We start from the raw sequence: 24345 nt of genomic DNA, 5'->3' as shown, positions 1-24345 counted from the left end.
TTACAACAGATACCACAGAAATACAAATTATCATAAGAGATTACTATAAACAATTATATGTCAATAAAATGGACAACTTAGAAGAAAAGGACAAATTCCTAGAACTGTACAGTCTTCCAAGACTGAACAATGAAGAATACAAAGTATAAACAGACAAATTACCAGTAAAAAAAAAAAACTGAATCAATAATAAGAAAAACTCCCGAAACAACAAAGTCCAGGACCAGATCATTTCACAGGTGAATTCTACCAAACATTTAAAGAAGAGTTAACACTTATCCTTCTCAAACCATTCCAAAAAAATTGCAGAGGAAGGAATACTCCCTAACTCATTCTATGAGGCCAGCATCACCCTGATACCAAAACCAGACAGAAATATCACCAAAAAAGAAAACTACAGGCTAATATCTCTGATGAACATAGATGCAAAAATCATCAACAAAATATTAGCAAACCAAATTCAAGATCATACACCATGATCAAGTGGGATTTACCCCATGGTAAAAGGATCATACACCATGATCAAGTGGGATTTACCCCATGGATGCAAGGATGATTCAATATCCAGAAATCAATCAATGTAATACACCACGTTAACAAATTAAAGAAGGAAAATCATATGATCATCTCAATAGATGCAGAAAAAGCTTTTGACAAAATTCAACATCCATTTATGATTAAAAAACTCTCAACAAAGTGGGTATAGAGGGAACACACTTCAACATAATAAAGCCCACAGCTAACTAAAAGTAGAGTTACCATATGATCCTGCAATCCCACTCCTGGGCACATATCCAGACAAAACTCTAATTCAAAAAGATGCATGCACCCCAATGTTCATTACAGCACTATTTACAATAGCCAAGACATGGAACCAACCTAAATTTCCATCAACAGATGAATGAATAAAGAAGATGTGGTGTGTGTGTGTGTATGTATGTATGTGTGTATATATATATATATATATATATATATATATATAATGGAATATTACTCAGCCATGAAAAAGAATGAAATAATGCCATTTGTAGCTACATGGATGGATTTAGAGATTATCATACTAAGTGATGTAAGTCAGACAGAGAAAGGCAAATATTAATATGATATCACTTATATGTGGAATATAAAAAAATGATACAAATGAACTTGTTTACGAAACAGGAATAGATCCACAGATATAGAAAACAAACTTATGGTTACCAAAGGGGAAAGGGGGGGAGGGATAAATTAGGAGTTTGGGATTAACATGTACACACTACTATATACAAAACAGATAACCAACAAGGGCTTACTGTATAGCACAGAGAACTATACTCAATATTTTGTAATAACCTATGAGGGAAAAGAATCTGAAAAAGAATAGATATATATATGTATAACTGAATCACTTTGCTGTACACCTGAAACTAACACAACATTGTAAATCAACTACACTTCAATAAAAAAATAAATATAAAAAAATAAATAAAGCCACAGCTAACATCATACTCAATGGTAAAAAGCTGAAGGCATTTCCTTCTAAGATCAGGAACAAGATAAGGATGCCCACTCTTGCCACTTTTATTCAACATAATATTGGAAGTCCTAGCCCCAGCAATCAAACAAGAAAAAAAAATTAAAGGAATCAAAATTAGAAAGGAAAAAGTAAAACTCTCATTGTTTGCAGATGACATGATACTATACACAGAAAATCTAAAGATGCCACCAGAAAACTACTAGGGCTCATCAATGAATTCAGTAAAGTTGCAGGATACGAAATTAGTATACAGAAATCTGTCGCATTTCTATACACTAACACAAACTATCAGAAATAGAAATTAAGATAACAATCCCATTTACAATTGCATCAAAAAGAATAAAATACCTAGGAATAAATCTAACTAAGGAGGTAAATGGCCTGTACTCAGAAAACTATTGATATGACACTGATGAAAGAAATTGAAGATGACACAAACAAATGGAAATATATACCATGTTCATGGATTAGAAGAATTAGTATTGTTAAAATGACCATACTACCCAAGGCAATCTACAGATTCAATACAATCCCTATCAAAATACCAATGGCATTTTTCACAGAACTAGAGCAATTATCTTGTTTGTAATTGATAATACCACTGAGTAAGAACAAATTTCAGATATTTACAATCATTAGCACTGTTAAATTCAAGCAAGAGGCTGTGTTTTGAATGTCTAAAGAAACCTGAATTATCAGAAAAGGGAAAGTGAGCTCCTCTTTGTACAGGATAGATGGCACAAAGGCAGGATACAGCATGGGTATTCTAAAACAATCACTTCAACAAATGAACAAAGAAAAGCTGTTATATACATACTAGGTCATTCTACTGGGGAGAAACAATGTCAGACACCCTGGCTCTTACATAGCAAAGACCAGCAATCTGGCATATTAAATTTTTTTCTGGCTTCTAATATAGTCCGTTCAAATTCTCCTGGTACATAAGACTTACTTGCCATTGTCACCATTTATTCATAATAAATCCATGGGGTGCTCTCTGATTTTGAGCCTCAGTTGGGTGCCTAAGGTCTGGTCTCCGAAGGTATCCTTCCTGAGAGCTGTGAAGCAAATCCATCCACCTTGGGCAAGACAGCAGCCCAATAAGACTCCCCACTCTGAACCTCTACCCTTAGAAGTCAAATGAATGATTCCATTTTCCTGATTTGGGGGAGCAATTCCATAGCCAGTCCAGGAAATAACATACCTTATCCTAACTATTCAATCATAGCAGCACCTTTCCTATTAATACTATTCAAAGCCACTTAAAAACAGGGGCTTTTCCACTGTCTTCATAATAGTAAAAGGCCCAGATCAAACTCACTTCTCTGGCGAGGCTGGTTTCTAAAGCTGCCGGGTTGCTATAATCCCATTCAGTCTTTCAATACAAACGAGCAAGTCATTATAATTCACAGGTCAAATAATAACACTGTCCTCCTTCCCTCTCTTCCTAAAGTAGAAATGCCTGACAGCATTCTATCAGAAAGTGTATTGTAAAAGAGGTACGACTCTTCTCAAAGAATATTCATCAGGCTTTATGGGAGGAAAAGGGACATGGAAGAATTCTTCAAACTTAAATAGGCCTCTGGACAGATTCATTATAGAAAAAGACCTTCAGAAATAGTAAATAATCATAAAATTCACAGTTCTTGTTACCATCTAATAAAAGTACTTTCTCCAATCCCTCTCAGGTAATGAACTCAGAACTATGAGTAAAACAAAGAAACTGAATAGAGGAATAGGGTAATAAAAATGCATGCTTAGGGCTTCCCTGGTGGCGCAGTGGTTGAGAGTCTGCCTGCCGATGCAGGGGACACGGGTTCGTGCCCCCGTCTGGGAAGATCCCACATGCCGTGGAGTAGCTGGGCCGTGAGCCAGGGCCGCTGAGCCTGCGTGTCCGGAGCCTGTGCTCCGCGACGGGGGAGGCCACAACAGTGAGAGGCCCGTGTACCGCAAAAAAGAAAAAGCATGCTTAGTTATACAAATATTGATTTTTTGGAAAACAACTGTGATTTAAAAATAGTTGGCCATCTCTGTGGCTCAGAATATTTCACTAATGCCTTTGCAAGCCACTCAGCTACAGTCTGTAGCCACTGGAGACAGCTTTCAAATGAGACCTCAATTCCATGTGCCCAGACATGGAAAAGCAAAAAGATCTGACTGTGAACACAATTCCTAAAGCTGAGGCTCATCATTAGTTCCTCACTCTCCCTCTTCCCTCACAACCACCAGTCCTCAGTGCCTGTCCTTCCTGTCCATCCCCTTCTGTCCAGTCCTCCTGCCATCATGCAGCTCACTCCCTCCTCACTTTGCACCTATCCCGGGACGGAAGCCCTTAATTGGTCTCCCTGCCCCCTTTCCCCCACTACGTGTGATCCATCCTGCACACCACCACCAAATTCATCTGGTTGCCATTTTCCTCCTCAGAACCTCCAACGGCCTGGTCCTGCTCACTGTGCATAAACTCCTTAACTTGGTGGAAAACGCCTTGCCCAGTCTGTTCCCCACTGTCTATCCAGGTCTCATTTCTCACTACTATCTGAAAAGGATTTTCACTCTGCTCTGTGCAACCTGGATAGTCTGTAATTCCCTCAAACAAGCTCTATTTAAAACTTCAAAATCCAGCAGTGGAGTGAGGGTTGGAAATAGAAGCCAAGTCATTTGCTCCAGACACAGCTGGGGAGCATAGAATCTGGATTTCAATCCAGTTTGGCCTGTGTCCAAAGCTCTTAAACACCACCCCGTTCTCTCTCTCTCTCTGAAATGTCCCTCTCCGATCTACCTGTGGAAATCTTATCCATCCTTTAAGCCCACTTCATTCTTGAAGCTTTCCTTGTTTTTTCCTGTCTGAAGTGACTTTTCTCTCTTCTGAGCTCCTATAGCAGTTTCTTTGCATATTTCACAAAATATCATGACAACAGAGTCCTGTGATGAATCTCTTGAGATCCAAGGTATTGTCTTATGGTCTTTTTGGTCCTTTATGGCACCCAACCTAGCTCCCTACACACTGATGGCACTCAGCAAAGATCTGATAAAAAATGAGCTACCGTGGGAAGCCTTACGGCACTCACCCAACCCAGCCACAATGAGAGATCCTTATTCATTTCAGGCATCGACCTTTCCTTTCCCTGCCCTGAGTATCCTGCCATTCTCCTCTTCTAGTGTGTCAATTCTTCCTTGTTGTTGTAGGTCATTCCACCTGCCTATAAAACATTGTGCAATCTGGGAAAAGCTCTGGTGCCTGGTTACCACTGTAACATTTAGAAAGATGCAAATTGTGATGAATAGGAATCATAAAAGGAACAGGAGTGGTTTCATTCTTTGGAAACTGAAATGCAAACTGGGAAGCAAAGTTTAGGTCAAATTCTCCTTTCAGACCTTCTTACCTGTTGTCTCTGTTTTATGTTGAAAGTAACAAGGGGTGGGGCAGTGAGCAAGTAGGAGCAAATGCCAGGAAGAGGAAAGAGGAATAACTGGTCAGACAACTACTCTTTCTCAAGAGACAAACTGCACTCTAGGAAAGGAAAATACTCCCTAGTTCACAAGAAATTATACAAGAAGCATAGAGCAGAAAAGGGAAAACAGGCCTAAACAGTAGCCTCTTGATTTTTCTTATCTTTTTTGCCTGTGAGATAGGGTTTCTACCCCTCGATGCTTCTCTCTACACTGGGTCACATGGCACTCAATGTCCAGTCCTTAGCGTGACTCAGAAAAGGCTGCAAGGACAAGATGAAAATGACACTTTTCATTTAGCACATGACTGCATCCAGGGATTCAGTAAAATTAGACAGTGAGTTTAAAACAAATATAATGAGAATGGGGAGAAGGCACTTCCACCCATTACCCACCTCCCTGCTCACCCTCTTCCTTGCTGCTCCTCACAGAAGGACAGGTCAATGTTTTGGTAGGCAATTGAGCCAAAGAGGGAGACCAAGTTCAACTCCCTATAACCCTGGGAGGAAAAGGCAGGAGTGAGGAGTGGGGTTCCCCTCTCTCTGGCAGCATCCCGCTTCTCACCCTATAACAAATACGCTTTGATTGAGATGAATTATATCAGAACTGGAAATTCCACCAACATCACTTCTTGAGAACCTACTATGTGCTGGGCTAGGAATTAAAAAAAAGAAAATAAGGGGGGAAAAAAGCATTGGCCCCTACTCTTCACTAGTTCACAGTCTAATGGAAGACGCAGAAATAATTTCCATATACTGTGGCATTATACAAGGGGTACACTCTGGGTTCTGTGGAAATAAAGAGTCTGTGAGAGCAGAACTGGGGTCAGGGCAAGTTTCCTTGAAGAAATGAGATCAGACTAAGGGCTGATGATTGTGCAGGAATTAGCCAGGCCTAGAAGGGTGGCAAAGGCGTTCCTATAGACAGAACCATGTAAGCAAAACCCAGAGATATACAGCATCCTTCCCTCAAACCAACAAAGCCCAAATCCTCTCGTGTCTGCATAATACATACAATATTCCGGGATCAGAGGCAGAGAACAGGGGAAATGGTGAAATGTAAGTACTGAATTTTGAAGAAGTACATTAAAAATAAATCCATAGCTTTCTCTGAAGAAGAAGTAAGAAGGGTAAAAAAAATAAAATAAAAACAAAAAACCAAAAAAGAGTGGGTTTTGTTAAAGCAAACTAATCAACTTCCTAATCTCTGCAGGTGGGATCAGACTCCAGGTGGCCTTTCAATCACAGAGAAGGTGTTTACCTCTAAATCATATAAGGCAGATGGAAAGCAAGCAAAACAGCACACCTCTGGCTGTTGTGTAGACTCCTAACCACAAAATAGTTAAGTAACAGACGGTATCCTAAGCAATACAGACCCATGGAGGGTAGGGCCTTTCCTGGCCAAGTCTGCTTTCTGGGAGAATTGGGTTTGGACCCCACGCTCAGCTCCACCTATGTCTATAAAATGTTTGTCACCAGTATGAGCTCTGTACCACATTCCATCCCTTGGAGATCTGGCTATTTATTGACTTAAGTGGCATAAATATGTGAGACCTGGGCCAGAGAGGTGGAAGTAGCAGATACCCAAAAACATCTCTGTTTTGGTCTCAGCTTTAGGCACAGTTTTTATTCCTGGACTTTTAGTTTCCTTGCTCTGTGACTTAGTTTCTCCATCTGACAATGACAACTATAAAATCTACCCCTGAATTCCTTATTTGAGGGAGATAAATTAAATAACTCCTAACATGGCTTGACCTCCCTGAGCAGCGGCCAGGTGTCTGAGACGACAGGCCCCAGGAAGCCAGAATCACCTTAATCTAGAGCAATGAACCTGAAGGAACAAGAGCAGCATTAGCGATTCAATCAATTTTTCATTCACTCAACAATGTTTATTAAGTACTGTGTATGTGCACACCATAAGCAAAACCGATACTCGTGTAACTTTGTTTTCTAGTCTCTTTCCACGTCCCTTGTCTGTGACTGATGGATAAGCAAAACTGGCTAAGTTATATGCCAGTGTGAGCTCTGCTCAGGGAAGATTCCATCTCACCCCAGCCCTTCCACATGGGAAATTCAGGACAAAGCCAGTGACAAGGAAGGCAGCAGAGCACTGTGTTCAGCTCACCTGGGGACGCTGGTGAGGTAGGTCATGACATTCAGAAAGTCCTCATCTGGAATGTGTTTAAACCCCACAAACTCTGGAAAAGTGATGATGGGGGCACCGTCTTTCCCTCGGCCTCCTGCAACAAAAACAGGTGGTCAAGATGTTAGCAAAATGTTTCACATCACACCTCTGCAGGTAAGGGACTTCAATTAATATCGAGATGTGCACTGGCCACCCCCTTTTCTGTCTATATTATTTCAGAGCAGAATGCGGGAAGGTTGACACTGAACTACTTCGAACAAGTCTCTCTCCTTCATGCTTGCTCAGGGGTGTTGTGAGAATTCAATTTTTGAATCCTTTGAAGATAGTTACTGTATAAAAGATAACACTGATTTAAATATTTTTAGCATAGGTAGAATAGTAAATAATGCCAACACAAATACATAATATTGCTCTTTATTTTTGTAGTTAGTAAATATCAAAGGTGAAAGAGCATGGTGGTTAAGAGAACTGGCTCTAAGGAATTCCCTGGCAGTCCAGTGGTTAGGACTCTGCACTTCCACTGCAGGGGACAAAGCTTCACTCCCTGGTCAGGGAACTAAGATCCTGCATGCAGCGTGGCATGGCCAAAAAAAAAAAAAACAAAAAAAAAAACAGAGAGAGAGAGAGAGTTGGCTCTAAAATCAGACAGGCTTGTTCAAATTCTGCTTTACCACTTAATCTCTATGTGATTTTAAGCAAGACACTTAAATACAAGTTTCCTTATATATACATATGTATCTATGTCATAGGCATATTACCTGTACCTACCTCAAAAGGTACTGTGAGGATTAAGTGAGAACATATATGAAAAGCACTTTAGCAGAGTGTTTATTATTATATAAGTGCTCAATAAATGGTAACCATTATTACAGTTATTATTCTTGCAAGGAGGCAATAATCAGCTGCCCTTCAGTAACTCTTACAAGGGAATATAAGACATCCCTGTGAGAACAAAAGTACAAAATTAATATTCAAATATTTAAGTCACTGGAGCAGAGGCCACCAGATTAAATTAAACAGATTATATTTCTCAATCTCTTTGCCCCTAGATGTACCCACATGACTATGTTCCAGCCCCATGGTTCCCAAACAGGGAACCACAGTGAACTCACAAAACCACCATGAATATTTTAAATTTGGGGGAAAAACAGCAATAATTGGCATCTGTCAGATGCCTTGCTTGCTACTAGCTTGAGGTAGTTCGGAATTTCAATATTAAACTGTGCGGTATTCTTTTGAATGGCATTGCATCTTTGGGAAGTTGGGGGTTTGGTGGCTGCTGGGATAAAAAGCAAGTGCAGGGCTTCCCTGGTGGTGCAGTGGTTAAGAATCCGCCTGCCAATGCAGGGGACACAGGTTCGAGCCCTGGTCTGGGTAGATCCCACATGCCACGGAGCAACTAAGCCTGTCCGCCACAACTACTGAGCCTGCGCTCTAAAGCCCGTGAGCCACAACTACTGAGCCCGCGTGCTACAACTACTGAAGCCTGAGCGCCTAGAGCCCATGCTCCACAACAAGAGAAGCCACCACAATGAGAAGCCTGCGCACGGCAACAAAGAGTAGCCCCCGCTCGCCACAACTATAGAAGGCCCACGCACAGCAACGAAGACCCAATGCAGCCAAAAATAAATAAATAAAAAATAAAAATAAATTTAAAAAAATTTTAATTAAAAAAAACAGCAAGTGCAGTATGAAAATCAATGTGGAACAGGAAATGCAGGTGGTGATGTCTAGACTGATTCCAAGGTTTGAGATAATTGTGGTTCTCTAAGATTGAAAGTTAAATATTACTTTTTCTTTCAACTGTGTGTATTTATTTTTTCAAACAGCTACTAAGTTGTCAGGACATATAGACTTAAGTTGTTTTGACTGTTAGGTATTGCTTTTGGCCAAAAAGGGCCGTGAAAAAATGACTGAGCTGCTAAGGCACGGAGGACTAAGAAAGTTGGAGCGCTTGTGCACTAGGCAGAGGGACATGAGCTGAAGTGCTGGGAGCACCTTCCAGGCTATGCCTGTGGAGGGAGGCTACTTTCAGTGGAACACAGCTCCCAAGTGAAGTTAACTACAAATGACTGCATGTATTCCACGTATCTAATGAAAGATGCATCAGTGCAGGGTGTGGGTTAATGAGGACTGCATGATTACTGAGGGTGTGAGATCAATGAAGAAACTATGGAAAAGGGAGACTCAGAGAAGCAAAGGCAGGCAGCTATCCTAAGGAGAGAGGGTCCTGGCCCACAACCTCGAGTATCCAGGCCATGTCTCCAGTCTACCTGATGACACCGCCATTAGGATCATCCAATCCACTCTGCTGCTCTGAGTCCACACCTGGTATCTTCTGCTTATACTCTGCTGTTCCATGTAAATTTGTTTCAAGGGAGAGAATGTGCTACTGAGCAAACACGAATATTTGTATCATGTAAAGAGTAAGTCAGCGTTGTGGTTTTTCTACACAAGTCTCTTATAAGTATTGTTAATGTGAGTCTTGGGCTTTCAGAGACCCATCACTGTGATATTTGTCTGGATGACCATTCATTCTTCTCCAGGAAATGCCTCTTAAATCCTGTATACTTATTTTAAATTTAAAAAAAGATACCTGCAGATTAGTTGTTTGACAAGATTGAGTTGCCTCATTATGTTGACTGAAAACAATTTAGATCAGGATACTATCAGTTTTCGACTAATAAATATTATTCCTCTTTCTAGTTTCACAATCATAGGAAGCTTCAGAGAAATGTGAATTAAGAAAAGTTACATCTCGGGTAAGGCTAAATTTAGATGCATTGTAACACTGTACTAAATTGTACAAACAATATTTGCCGAGAGAATGGCTAAAATATTTCAAGGAACCAAAACACTGTAAAATATTCATAAGGATATGATTATACCATTTCATGATTTAACCTTTTCATTAACTATAATGAAAGGTATTCATGCCTAAATGGAGAAAGATGGGTAGTTTTCTCATATCTTGGTTAATACTGATACTGAACACCAGAGAGGCCCGAGGTTAACTGGGGACACCACGTGCTGTTGAACTTTAGTCTGTTAGTCTTAGAGACAGAAGCACCAAGGAAACGAAGCTGAGCCTCCATCCACAACGAGGCATTCAGCGCCACCTTGCGAGGAAACGTGGAAATGCAAAAGGAAGAAAGATTGTGCAAAGAAGCCCTATTCAAGGAAGGTAAAGAAAACCAGACTCCTTGGAACTAAGTATTGTACAGTGGTGACTTAATAAAATAAACATCACTCCTCCTGGTATTATTTCTACCTATACATTAAATGCTAGCTTTACTGCAGAAAACACTAGCAAGTGCTTGGGGTACATAAGACCATTCCCATAAGGATCTGGGTGGTGGCTGGCATAAAGACTTGCATCATTTAGAGGAGAATTTGGAACATTGGGAAATCCTATAGGAAGATGGTGAAGAGCAACAGTGGGAGAGAGAGTGAAGTGGTTACTGCTATTTGCCTCCCAGCGTCTATTTTCCCTTTCTCCTCCCCAAAAGAACTGACTTTAGCTGGGAAAATGGGAGCACCACTCACTGGGAGGCACCTGGGAAATCTCAGGGCCTGGGATACTAAATAATCTGACCTATGTAATAAAGAATTGTCTCACATCTTGTTTGATTTCCAAATGTCTTACCAGAAACTCAGTATGTTAAAAAATACATTTATATATCTGATCCTAGACTCTTTGTTTTACATACAATCATAAAGTGTTTCAAAATATTTTTCCAGTTTTATTGAGATATAATTGACATACAACATTGTATTGGTCTAAGGTGTAAAAAATTGATTTTAGTTATTAACATCCATCACCTCACATAGTTATAATTTTTTTTCTTGTGGTGAAAACTTTTAAGATCTACTCTCTTGGCAATTTTCAAATATACAGTATTATTAACTATAGTCACCATGCTATACATTATATCCCCAGAACTTATTTATTTTGTATCTGAAAGTTTGTACCTTTTAACCACCTTTGCCCATTTTCCCCACTCCACACCCACCTTTGATAACCACCAACCTGTTCTCTGCTCCTATGAGCTCAGTTTTTAGGTTCCACATCTAGGTAAAATCATAAAGTATTTGTCTTTCTCTGTCTGACACTTCCCGTAGCATAATGCCCTCAAGGTCCACCCATGCTGTCACAAAGCATAAAATATTTTTAAAGTGTTTCAAAATATACTGAATTTTCCAGAAATTGCAACAACCCTATAAATTGACAGAAGATAATACTTTACCACCTTGTTCAGAACTTTGTCAACAACTGTTTACTATTTTAGAAAACTACTACAGTAAGGCCACTCAGGATGTCTGGTCACCCATACCACATCCCAGCATTTGTACCTGCTACATTCATGGTGACTCCATGTACAGGGGCAAGCACCTGACTACTTCATTATTTTTTCTAGAATAGCTGGAAATACATATTGAAATACATATTATTTTACTATTGTTTCCTTTTCTTTCTCCTTCACATTACAACTCTCCTTTACATTTAATTTTTTAATTTTTTTTAAGTATATGCATGAATAAGTAGGGGGTGGTTGTTCACCCTCTGGGCACACAGCTAAACTACATTTCCCAGCTTCCTTTGCAGTTAAGTGTATCCACATGACTGAGCTGGGTTCAAGTCAATGGAATGTGGTGCATACTCTTACTGAGCTGAGGCTTTTAAGAAGTGGTATGCTGTCTTTCCCTGTCTGCTTCCTGGATGCAGCTAATAAGAAAGACACAAAATGGATAATATCAGTAAGAGTCACAAAGTGAAAGGAGGCTTCATTCATGAACATGAAGAAAAGTTGTCTGCTGACCATACATACATGCTGAACATACGTACATGCTGAACATACATGCTGGACTGTTTTCAAGAGTAAGAACTAAATTTCTACTGTGTTCATTTGAGCCACTATACATACACTTCAGAGTTGTTACAGCTCTTTATCCCACCCTAACTAATGCAGATTACTACAGTATCTATACATTTCATTTCAGGATGATGAGGGGCAATACAAATTATTTGTTATAAAAAAAGAGGCATTTGGGACTTCCCTGGTGGCACAGTGGTTAACAATCCGCCTGCCAATGCAGGGGACACAGGTTCAATCCCTGGTCCAGGAAGATACCACATGCTGCGGAGCAACTAAGCCCATGTGCCACAACTACTGAGCCTGCGCTCTAGAGCCCATGAGCCACAACTATTGAAGCCCACGTGCCACAACTACTGAAGCCCGCGCGCGCCTAGAGCCCATGCTCCGCAACAAAAGAAGATACCACAATGAGAAGCCTGCGCACTGCAACAAAGAGTAGCCCCCGCTGGTTGCAACTAGAGAAAGCCCACACAGCAACGAAGATCCAATGCAGCCAAAAATAAATAAATAAATTTATTTTAAAAATTTTAAAAAAAGAGGCATTTGGTCCAGTGTGACTGAGAATCATTTCTGTAGCCTGCACTGCCCAATACAATAGCCACTAGACACATGTGGCTGCTGAGCCCTTGACATGTGACCAGTCCAAACTGAGGTGTGCTGTAAGTGGGAAATACAAACTATCAACAGATTTCTAAGACTTAGTACAAAAAAGTAAAATACCTCATTAATAATTTTGAATACTGATCATATGTTGGAACAATATTTTAGCTATACCAGGTTAAATAAAATTATTAAAATTGTTTTCCTAAAAAAGATAAATAAATAAAAGAATCATGAGTCAGGGGGCTGGGAATTTGTTGTAACTGACATCAGCCTAACCTAAAAAACACATTATTGAAGTGTGTAAGCCTTCAGAGAATGCTTCCTCCTGCTATTATTTTAAAAGGGATAAAATTATTATTGTGAAGAAAAACTAAATATGGAAATGAGTAAGGAACAATATAAACTGGCCATAGATAACTTCTGCTAATGTTGGGTATATGTTATATATGTCCAGTAATTTTCCATTATATGTGCATATAATGATGCATTCTATAATCCCACATCTACCTCTTTATCCTACTTATTCTTTCCTAATGTAATTAAATAATTTTGAAAACATTAAATAAATGTTTACTGCTCAAAAAAATTAAATAAATAAATAAATAAAATTAATTTCCTGTGTTCCTTTTTGCCTTCTTAATATGGTTACCACAAAATTTAAAAGTACATATGTGGGGGCTTCCCTGGTGGTGCAGTGGTTGAGAGTCCGCCTGCCGATGCAGGGCACACGGGTTCGTGCTCCGGTCCGGGAAGATCCCACATGCCACGGAGCGGCTGGGCCTGTGAGCCACGGCCGCTGAGCCTGCGCGTCCGGAGCCTGTGCTCCGCAACGGGAGAGGCCACAACAGTGAGAGGCCCGCGTACCGCAAAAAAAAGAAAAAAGTACATATGTGGGTCACATTATATTTCTATTAAACAGCACTGCTCTAGACCTTCTAGCAGTGGTTCTCATTTCACAGGTGCCAAGTTACTAGCTCCATCCCTCACTTAGCAGGTTCCAGTCTTTTTTGTTGATGGTTGTTCAGTGGTTAGCTGTGATTTTGCTGTTTTGGTTAGCTGTGATTTTGGTGTTTTCGTGAGAGGAGGTGAGTTCAAGTCTGTCATCTCTGACTTAGATACTGGTTTTAACTCTGCTCACTTCCTTGGTTTGACATTCTCCATTGTTTCAGGTGAGAACTTCCCACGTGCCCCCAGGAACTCCACCTCTACCAAACCTGGGCTCCATTGTTGTGCAAATGCTGGCAGATGTCGGACTCCACAAGCCTAAGAGTACTTCATGCCTTCATTATTAATTATTTCTAAAAGGATTAAAGGTGTTGAGAGAGACAGAGTCAGAGACAGAGAGAGAGACAGAAAGAGAGAGAAATTCAGGCAGTAATTCCAAGAGGGAAAATAACCATTAAAAGAAAAATAAAAGGATAATTCCTCATAATTAAAGGAAAGGCATTATGGCAGACACTGGTAAATGGTTAATTTATTCCCAACCTCCCTCTTCCCTGACCACCTTCTACTGTGGTGGTTAAAAAACTAAACGTTTGCCTTCTCAGACTCCCTTGCTGCTAGGAATGGCTACATCTCATAGTTCTGGAATGAGACATAAGCAGAAGTCTACCAAGAACTTCTAGGAAAGTTATTGCTCTCTTGGCAAAAGGAACAGAAGAAACCATCACTGCTCCTTTTCCTTCTTCCTGCTTTGGACACAGACTTGATGTCTGGAGCTGTAGTAACCATCTTGGGGTCAAGACTTTAAAAACAAGAGAAACATCAAGAGAATCACAAAGATGCCAGCCTAAATGTTGTTGAGCCACTCATCAAATACCAAGAATTTCTACCTCCAGACCTCTTGTTATATACTTTAAAAAACAAACAGACATGTCCTATAGGCTAAGTTCTCTCGTAGCCAGATACTATGCTAAGCACTATCCTTAAAACAACCCACTTTACAGATGAGAAACCCTGTTCAGAGCAACCTACTAATTGTGTTGAAATATGAACCTAGATGGTCTGAGTCCAAAGCCTAGAGTGTTTTCATCACACTAACCTGATTATATTCTCTTGTTTCCTAGCTAAGCCATGAACTTAGAAATATCCCAAGTTCATTGGGAACATGCAAGTTGTCTTCCAAGGTCAGACCCACCAGATACCCTAGCCCTGGTCACTATCTAATTCCTCCTGATGGCCCTGCTCACTGGCCTCGCCATCCAGAGGCTTCAAACCATCTGGCCACAAATCTGGGTCAGGCATCATGCAATGAGCCCAGTTCTTTCACCAGCCAGGGGAGCACACTCACAAAACACAGCAGGCCAGGCACCTGGGGCTTCACTGAGAAAAAGGCTCCATCCTCTCTTTCCCAGCATGCCTGGCTGATGGGGCCTCTGGCTCTCTCCAGATCTCAGTGGAATCTATTGAAAAGTCTGCAGCTGGAACGTCTTCACCCTGCTTGTCTGAATCAGGACAAGGAAAACGGCTGTGACTCAGAGCAGATGCCACAGCTGGACTGCCACAGCCATGGGAAAAGACCTAATTGCAGAGATTTCTGCTTTACAACTACAGCTGCACAGGCCCCCACGATAGCCTTGCTGCTGACATTTGCTGCCTCTGCCAGGTGAAGAGGGACAGTTAAAGATGCAAAGCAAGACCGCTGATTCCAAAAAAGTGCTGACTCGGAGAACCCCATGGCTGCTGATAATATTCCTGACTTGTAGTGTTGCAAATGCTATCACAGCTAATCCATGCTTCTCTCTCATAAGAAGGTCAAACTTGAGGCAACAAGATGACGAAAGAAGCTCAGGAATGAAAGGACTGTCTTTGCCACAAACTGCCTTTCCTAAAGCAGAGGTGTCTTCTTGGTCCAGTGTGAATTTTCAGTTCTATGTTCTGCATTAAACAGTGACAATTACCTCTATTCCTGACTTAATTGTGGCATTATACACTATATTCACTGTATGGTTTTGGTCCCTTATAAAAACGCTGTCATACTGAAAATTATTTTTCAGTTATATACTTTAAAAAACAAATTGTGTTGAAATATGAACCTAGATGGTTCATAAAATAACATTTTTATGGATTAAAATAAACATTTTTATGGATTGAAATATATCAGGAAAAAAGAGCAAGCATGTAGTTGGCAGTTGCAATACTAAGCACTTTTCACACATTATGTCTTTAATCCTCAAAATTATGATGATCCCATTCATTACACAAGTGAGGAGAGTGAAGCTTAGACAAGTAAATTACCCAACGTGGTACAGCTAGTCAATAGCAGAATCTAAACCCATATCTAGGGCTGTCTGGCACCAGTTTATGATTGTCACTATACTGCCTCTAAGAAATAAGCATAGAAAGAAATGCCTCAATATTACTCAAAGAGATAACTTTGGATATTTAAATGTATCAATCAGTCAATGGACTTCTCCCCCAGATGAGTCATTGTGCAATCTTATATGCCAGAATCACGTTCCGAGTTGAGGCATTAGAGTTTTGGTGTAAAACTATAGGAATCCACCCGACCCACCCCATTATCCATTCGAGACCTTAATGCATGCTGGCCTTGGGCCTTCTGTGACATAGGGCCATAGCAGCAGTTGCCAGAAACCCAGAGACAGTTTCCCATGCTGCCTTTTGTTGTGCACTATCCTAGGTTCACTGTGGGAAGCTATGACGCTTCACCTGCAGGAGGCTGGCTAGGCACTCCCACCAGGGTCAAGACAGTGGTGCCTAGACTGGGGACGTGGGGAGCCTCACAGGACAAAGCAGGAGGACTTGAATAATTTCAACCTCAGCATGTATTATGTTTCGGCCTCTGTTCTAAGCATTAGCAATGCAGGTAGAAATTTTTAAAATGAGAACCCTGTATTTTACGGCGCTTTAAAAAAAAAATTAGATCCATAAGAGCTAAGAGTAAAAGACAAATCTCTCAGAGAACAAATAACCTCAGCACTATTCATGAGCCCTTAAAACCAAGACTCCCTTAAGGTTGGATCTTGGTAGAACATCCAACAAGAATATTGGAAGAACATCATGGTGACAGCTAATGTCAATAGTTATTTCTCTTTTTTTTGCGGTACGCGGACCTCTCACTGTTATGGCCTCTCCTGTTGCGGAGCACAGGCTCCGGACGCGCAGGCTCAGCGGCCATGGCTCACGGGCCCAGCCGCTCCGCGGCATGTGGGATCTTTCCGGACCGGGGCACGAACCCGTGTCCCCTGCAATGGCAGGCGGACTCTCAACCACTGCGCCACCGGGGAAGCCCAGGAGTTATTTCTTTTTCCTTCCTCAAAATCTTTTCAGCTCTGTTCTTTACAACTCAAAGAAATGTACTCCCTTGGGAAAGATCAAATCTCACCCAACAGCAAAGGAAGTAACATCTATGAGATGCCACCCTCCTCCCACTCAATATTCCTCAGTTCATTCTAGTCCTGGGTGAGGCTTAAGGGATGACTGAGACTTGAGCATAATGTTAATCAAGTTCAAGAGGCTGGGCCCTCCCAGCAAGACCACCCAACAAAATCTAGAAATGCAAATGAATTTGCCCCTTACCTGAAAGAATGGCAAATTGTCTGTGAAGTTGTTCAATTATATCCACTGCCACCAAGGGCCTGATTTCCTGCTGCATAATTTCATCTGCACAAATGAAACACAAATTAGGTTAAATCCTTGCAAATTATAAAGAGAATTTAAAGGAAGAAAGGGAAGTTCCACTACTAGGGAAGTCTGGAATTTACCAAGATACGGTTATGGGCACATTATTCTCTTGAGAACTCAATTCCTGAAGCAGGGATGGATCTGGGTTTTGTGTGGTTTGACACTTATACACATGAGCACGGGACATTTCTAGTGCCTCTCCCAAGGTTCTGGGAGGGGTCAGTGCAAGGAAGAGGCCCTGAAGCTTAAGCTTCAGTAGCTTCACAGTAAACCTGCTAGGATGGTCTCATTACCAAGGGAAGTGCTTAGAGATCTGCCCATTCCTTTGCGTCTGCAGAAGGACATTTTAAACACAAACAATGTAAGTTACCAGAGTTCATCTCAAACTGGGTCAGAAAATCAATCCGGGACTTATGAAGGTTCTTTTGTTTTTATTCCTTCCCTCACTTTCTTCCTTTTTGTCTTTCTCTTAGTCACCTCCATTCCTTTTTTTCCCCTTCCAGAATACTTCAAGGAGCCTCTTCCCACTGCCAAACATGTTTAACGAAGCACACTCCATTTTGCTAAATAAAGATGCTCCTTACTGAATAAAAGGTTACAGGTTCCCAAAGCAAAAATTCAAGCACAAACCTGCAAATGTCCTCTAACCACAACGAGTGATTTATAAGCACTAAGATTTGCATTCTATCCATTTGGGGAAAGGGTACTAAAGAGAGGGGGGAGAAGACTGAGTGGCATCTCTTAGCCTGGTCTGGGAAGGGGAAGGAATTTTCATGCTCCCTCTGCCTACAATATTATTATCCTCATTTAACTATTTGCCAGGGAACCTCAAAAAATGAACTAGTTATTGTTTCTACAGCAGTTAAACATCAGGTTAGATTAAGGTACAAACCAAATAGCCTTGTACGCTGATGCAAAACAGGGTATCACCTATTGTTTTGGCATGCAGCCAGGTTAATGTGATATTCTAATATTGATCAATCAGAAAGTAATATTTGGGAAGCTCCTCCCAGAGCCTTGGTTTCCACTTCTCAGCTTTGGTGTAAAGGTTGCAGGAGACGATGCATATGGTGATATACATAGTAGATGCTAAGTAAACGCTAGTTACATTCATCACTCTGGAAAGACCTTGCCTATATTTGCTTTCTGAAAGTCTCCTAAGGGGTGGGGCAAGTGCCGCTCAAACCCCAAGACGCTTTTCAGTGAATTCTACCACTTTTTCTGGAGGAAAGGACTTTCCACTGTGAATTCACTACAAATTCAAAGACCCCTGTATCACTGCTACAGGTGTTGCCTCTTACAACCTGCCTGTATACAATGATGACACTGTAGTTATATTTTACAAAAAAAGAAGGGCCTTCTCTGTTAGATACACAAAGTAAAGTCCCTAACAGTAAAAAGATAGGAAGTCTGAGATCTGCTTAAAAATATTCCCTTCTGACAAAAACATACAGGGAGCAGGAAATAGCGGGCGGGGGTTGGGGGAGATGAAACCAGATTGACAAAAATGCGGATAATTGTTGAAACTGGTTGATGGGCCCTTGGCAGTTCATTATAAAATTCTTTCGCATATGTTTCAAATTTTCCATAATAAAATTTAAATTACAAATGGACAAGAAAATAGAAAGCTTAAGCAGAAACAGGAGTTACGTAACTGAAGAGTTTTTCAGAACACAATCTCCCAGTGGTCTGGGAAAGTGGCATACTCAAAAATACAGCTGGTTTATTATTTTTCCATACCTGAGGGAGTCTATTTAAGGGACAATGACTCCAAAGAAAAACCAGTATCATAAGATGCAATTTATTGTTATTGTACCTCAATATCTGAGATGTGCTTTAAAGTAAACATTTTAAATTAAAGAGGTAAGATCTGAAAGAAACAACAGAAGTGAGTTAAGCTAACCATCCCCCCACCCCCCGGTCCCATCTTATTTTTTAAATGAAGAAACGGAGAGATTGTGACCTTGCCTGTGGTCACACAATAATTTAAGTGTGGAGCCTGGGTCAGCCCTGGATCACTTGACTCTAAGAGGGCAAACGTGATGGAGTTTCTAGACCCTTGGCCTTGAGGAGCATTGGCTTCTACCACCCGAGACGTTGACTAGTGTCTCTCATCTTGGGAATCTGTGGAGGATTGTCCAGCCTTCCAACAGAGACATTTTCACCTGCCTCCTGTGGTTACCAAAGGAACAGGACTAAAATCTACGATTTGTTTTTCCAAGAATAGAAATGAGCTGGTTTGCCTTTGGCCCAGATTTTGCTGAGACAGCCTGGCCCCCAGCCAGGGAGTGACATGGTTATCCTTGAAGACTTCCCAGTGAAGGAACCTCATGACCCAACCTGGCCAGCAACAGAGCATGAGGGTTTCTCAGACTCGGCACTGACCCAGTGCATGGAGATGACCTCAGACACACCCAGCTTTTAGTGATGCCTGACACCTGTGGGCCATGCGCAGTTCAGCCTCAGTTATGCTCTGTACCAGAGGAAACACACAGACCAGCCCTTGCTGCTGGCAGGCCCTGCTACCCACTCCTGTAGAGATGGGGTGGGAAGGGAGTGTAGGAGCTCTCTGATCTAAAGGAACACCTCCCCCTGCAGTGGGAAGGAAGCTGCCTCAGCCCTACATGCCAAGAGCTGTTTCTGCCAAATTCTAGCTGGGCAACCACAGCAAGAACATGCTGAGCCTTAGTATCCACATGTGTAAAATGGCTTTTCCTTCTCCAGGAACAGTTGGGCTTGGCCAGTGATGACCCACTGAGGTGGTGGTACCTGCTGCACCCTGCAGGCCCCTCCGTCCTGTGTGGAGGCTTCCTGCTTCCTGCTTGCTATTTTTGATGCATGTAGATTAGGGAGAAACTTGTCTCTCTATAACCCACACAAGGCAAAGTGAAGTAGTATTTGAATTTCAACACAATTTCTATCCTAGGCAAAGTTACAGATAGATCTGGGGAAAACTTGTCTCTTTTCTATCTCTGTGATTATATGTTACCCTGGACCCACAGTGCTAAAACTGCAGGAAGTATCCACAAAGGTCTCCTAGGTGATGGAGTACAGCCCAGCACATCCCATTGGAATTCAGTTGTAGGCAGCAAGAAACACCTCTGTGTTGTCCACCCCCCAGACCCCACACCCCCATCTGAGAAAAATGTGGGCTCTGGGGCAGGACCCTTCCTACTAATTGCATCCTCCTCCTCAGGGCAGAGGGCAGGAAACTGGCTGATAAAAGCTGATGCAGTCTAACTGTTGCAACTAGTAAGGAATATAGGGCAGTGAAACCCTTAGCCTCTGCTTTTGCTGTTCTGAAATTTCAGTCACACTGGGATTTAAAAGACTCAAGTATGGTCTGAGGGAAAAGGAACCAAAATACTAAATAAATAAATAAACAAACTACTTAATTAATAAGTTAAGGCGTACAAGTATGATCTGACCCAAGAGGGAAGGCAGACCCAAGTTTGACAGATCCTGCTGCATTACTATTGAATACTTTGCCCAGGGAATCTGGTGGGCAGAAAGGATGGAAGGGTCGGTTGTTAGCTGAACTAGGAATGGGACCAGGATCTCCACTCAGCCACTGCTCTGACATTATTGAGAGCACCAGCTGTGAGCCAGCCCTAAGAAGACACTTTACAGATAACTTGTTTAATTAGTTATACAATGTAAAGGAAGGCACCCTAGCACTAAAATGAACCTCCTCCAGCCCAGCCTGCCCTCCCACTCCCACAACTAGAACAGATGTGACTGCTGAGAAAACACGTGTGGACCAGAGGCTCTGAGGAATCAGTTGCTGGGGTGGTTCAAAAAGGCACCCTGGGGTCATGCTGCGTTTCACTTCTCTTTCTTACTGGACAGGTTAGAAAGAACACAAACCCATTTTACTTCTTCTACTGCCTCCTATGCTACAGGGATGCTTAACCTGAACCAGAAGACTTAGTACTGAAGTTTGTCCATAAATTAACATTGAGTAAGAGGCACTTGAAAAGCAGATGGAAGAATTTTTTAAGGAGAAATTTAGAAGATTTTAAAAACCAAGAACACTAAAAAATGTCCAACTGGGCTTCCCTGGTGGTGCAGTGGATAGGAGTCTGCCTGCCGGTGCGGGGGGACACGGGTTCGATCCCTGGTCCGGGAGGATCCCACATGCCGCAGAGCAACTAAGCCCGTGAACCACAACTACTGAGCCTGCGCTCTAGAGCCCAGGAGCCACAACTACTGAGCCCGTGTGCCCAGAGCCTGCGCTCCACAAGAGAGGCCATCGCGATGAGAAGTCCGCGCACCGCAGCAAAGAGTGGCCCCCACTCACCACAACTAGAGGAAGCCCGCGTGCAGCAATGGACACACAATGCAGCCAAAAATAAATATAAATAAATATATAATCTTGTCTTTAAAAAAAAAAAGTCCAACTTCCTAGTAGTCAAATAATGTAATTAAAACAGCAATAGAATTTCTCATTTCATCCATAAAATAATACACAATGCTGGGGTTCTGTTCGAAAACTAGTACTTCTGCATAGCCTTGGGGAGTAAAGCTGGTAGTGTCCTTTCAGAAAGTAGTTTCACAATATTTTACCCAGTGATTATTGTGTAGATTACATACTAAACCCCCTATATACATCATCTTATTTAATCCTCAAAACAACTCTAACAGCAATATGGAAACTAGATTTGCAATAGCTGGTCCAAGGTCAAGCAGAACCAGAATTTGAACCCAGCTCATTCTAAACTCCAAAGCCCAACATTGTAACCATTACAATACAGAGCTTCAATACATAGTCATCAAAATCTTCATAACCTTTTACCCATTCGTCCTATATCTGGAAATGTATCCTGAGAAAATAACAAAATAAAAACTTTATACATAAAAATGTGGACTGGAATATTATTTATAAGAGTGAAAAAATGGAAGCAATCATGGTATAATTATGAAACCATGTCATAGAAAAAGATTTAAGATGTAATTTCAAGAACATAAAAATCACATGTATGGTGAGATTGAAGCCAGGTTCAGAAAGAAAGAGGAAAGCAGGTGCAGTGTGTGTGCACATGGGTACAGGCATATGAGAAAGGAATACAAGAAATAGTTGTTTTAGGGCTTCCCTGGTGGCGCAGTGGTTGAGAGTCCGCCTGCTGATGCAAGGGACGCGGGTGAGCCATGGCCGCTGAGCCTGCGCGTCCGGAGCCTGTGCTCCACAACGGGGGAGGCCACAGCGGTGAGAGGCCCGCGTATCGCAAAAAAAAAAAAAAAAGAAATAGTTGTTTTAGAGTGATGGAATCCTATTTGGTTACTCCCTTTAGTTTACATAGAGAAAAGTATGCTCTGGTAGTGTTTATTTTTTATACTAATAGGACTTTATTGAAGTATAATTTACATGCAGTACAATGCACAAATATTAAATGTACACGTTGATGAATTTTGACAAACACATAACTAATGTAACCACTAAACAGATCAAGATATGAAACATTTCCATCACCCCAGGAAGTTTCCTTGTGACCCCTGCCCAGGCCCTGTAACCCTCCCTCCGATAAACATATGTGTTAAAGACCACACGGGTGCCTCTGTCCTCATGACCCAGAACTCAGGGCTGGCAGAACACACTGTACCCTGAACAGCTACTCTCTTAACACCATTGGGGCTCCAGGGAAAGACTTCTCCACATCTCTTGGTCTATATCCTCAAAAGAAAAGGCGCACTGCATCCAAATGCTATGATGGCTTGTGGGCTGTGCCACTGCTGGTATCAGGGACAGACACTGCTTCAGAGTGCTGGGAGGATTTGAGCAGCGGAAGTGCTTAAGTAAGAAAAAAACAAATCAATTAACTTGTCAAATTCTTCCTCTCACATGGCATGAATGATGTAGATTCTTTTTTTCAAATTTATTTTTTACATCTTTATTGGATTATAATTACTTTACAATGTTGTGTTAGTTTCTGCTGCACAACAAAGTGAATCAGCTATATGTATACCTATACCCCCTCCCTCTTGAGCCTCCCTGCCACCCTCCCCATGTAGATTCTTATATAATGAAATATGTCCAGTACTACTGAGCAACAACATTCTCACTTTTTTTCTTCCAATTCATGATGCAAATATATTCAAATTTTGAACTCCTTGAACGCAATTACATTTTACTTAGATCACATTGATTTTAGATCACTGCTCTCAATGGAGCTCAAATTATGTGAAAATCTCAATTATAACAACATAGTGTATTTGCTGACGTGATTAGAAAACAAATTTTATGGGTTAACTAATGCCTTACGGGTTACGGATATCTTTATTACTCATCCAAATTTCAGTGGCCCATCAACACAACACTCAGATGCATGCAATAATTCAATGTATTCATCTTTGCTATTTTCTGATTTTTAGTCATATAAAAACCATACCTTTATATACTTTAAATCTTGTTCTTATGGGGGTGTGTTTATCAAGTTAAAAGAATAGTACTTTTTATTTAAATGCCACATATGGGCCTCTATTTGTACTCTTGCCCCAGGCTCTGCAAATACCTGTTTAAAATTGCTTTGAGAAGTGATGAGATATTATTAGGCATAAGGATTTCCATTTTTGAATGCTTATCCAAATCCCTTTTCTTTCTTTTTATTACAAAAAAAATGTTTAAGCTTATTAATTTCTGTTGACATCTCACATGTGCCCTTGCGTGAGACAAGCACGGCACCAAGGTGGAAGTTTTTATGCAAAGGGTTTCCTTAGCAACAATAGCTGGAGATGACATTCTCCTGCAGTCCTTCATAACTCCAGGAGACGCAAACCAGCTCTGCTGCCTGGGGCATATTGAATAAAAAGCAATCAAAGCCCTGCAAGAAATTAAGAAACTGTGAAAATACCTAATCCCTCCCTCTGTTAAGGCTCCCAAATTTTAGCACTAGGTTTCAAAGTGACCCCACCTGTATTTTAATCAATACTGCCCCAGAGCAGTGCTCTCAAATTACAATGATAAATCACCTGTGCTTTAAAATGCAGATTCTGATTTAGTAGGCCTGGGGTGGGGCCAGAGAGTGCATTTCTAAAAAACTCTCTTGATGCTGCTAATTCAACTGAGAAGCAAGCACAAGTTGAAGTTCCAAGACTTTAGACCTTTCTTGTTCC

General features: G+C 41.2%; 1 protein-coding gene across 1 annotated transcript in view; it reads right to left on the bottom strand.

Moving 5' to 3' along the window:
- Positions 1-24345, bottom strand: part of MCF2L2 (MCF.2 cell line derived transforming sequence-like 2) — a 221633-nt gene that overhangs the window by 179698 nt on the left and 17590 nt on the right. The window contains exons 2-3 of the mRNA XM_060011057.1: positions 17131-17214; positions 7091-7205 (exon numbers count right to left, since the gene is read on the bottom strand). Of these exons, the coding sequence (XP_059867040.1) occupies positions 7091-7205; positions 17131-17214 (199 nt within the window). The remainder of the gene's footprint in view (positions 1-7090; positions 7206-17130; positions 17215-24345) is intronic.

Source organism: Delphinus delphis, chromosome 4, assembly GCF_949987515.2.
Source record: "Delphinus delphis chromosome 4, mDelDel1.2, whole genome shotgun sequence".
NCBI classification, from domain to species: Eukaryota; Metazoa; Chordata; class Mammalia; order Artiodactyla; family Delphinidae; genus Delphinus; species Delphinus delphis.
The sequence above is the reverse complement of the archived record's forward strand: the minus strand, read 5'-3'. Positions and strand labels throughout refer to the sequence as shown.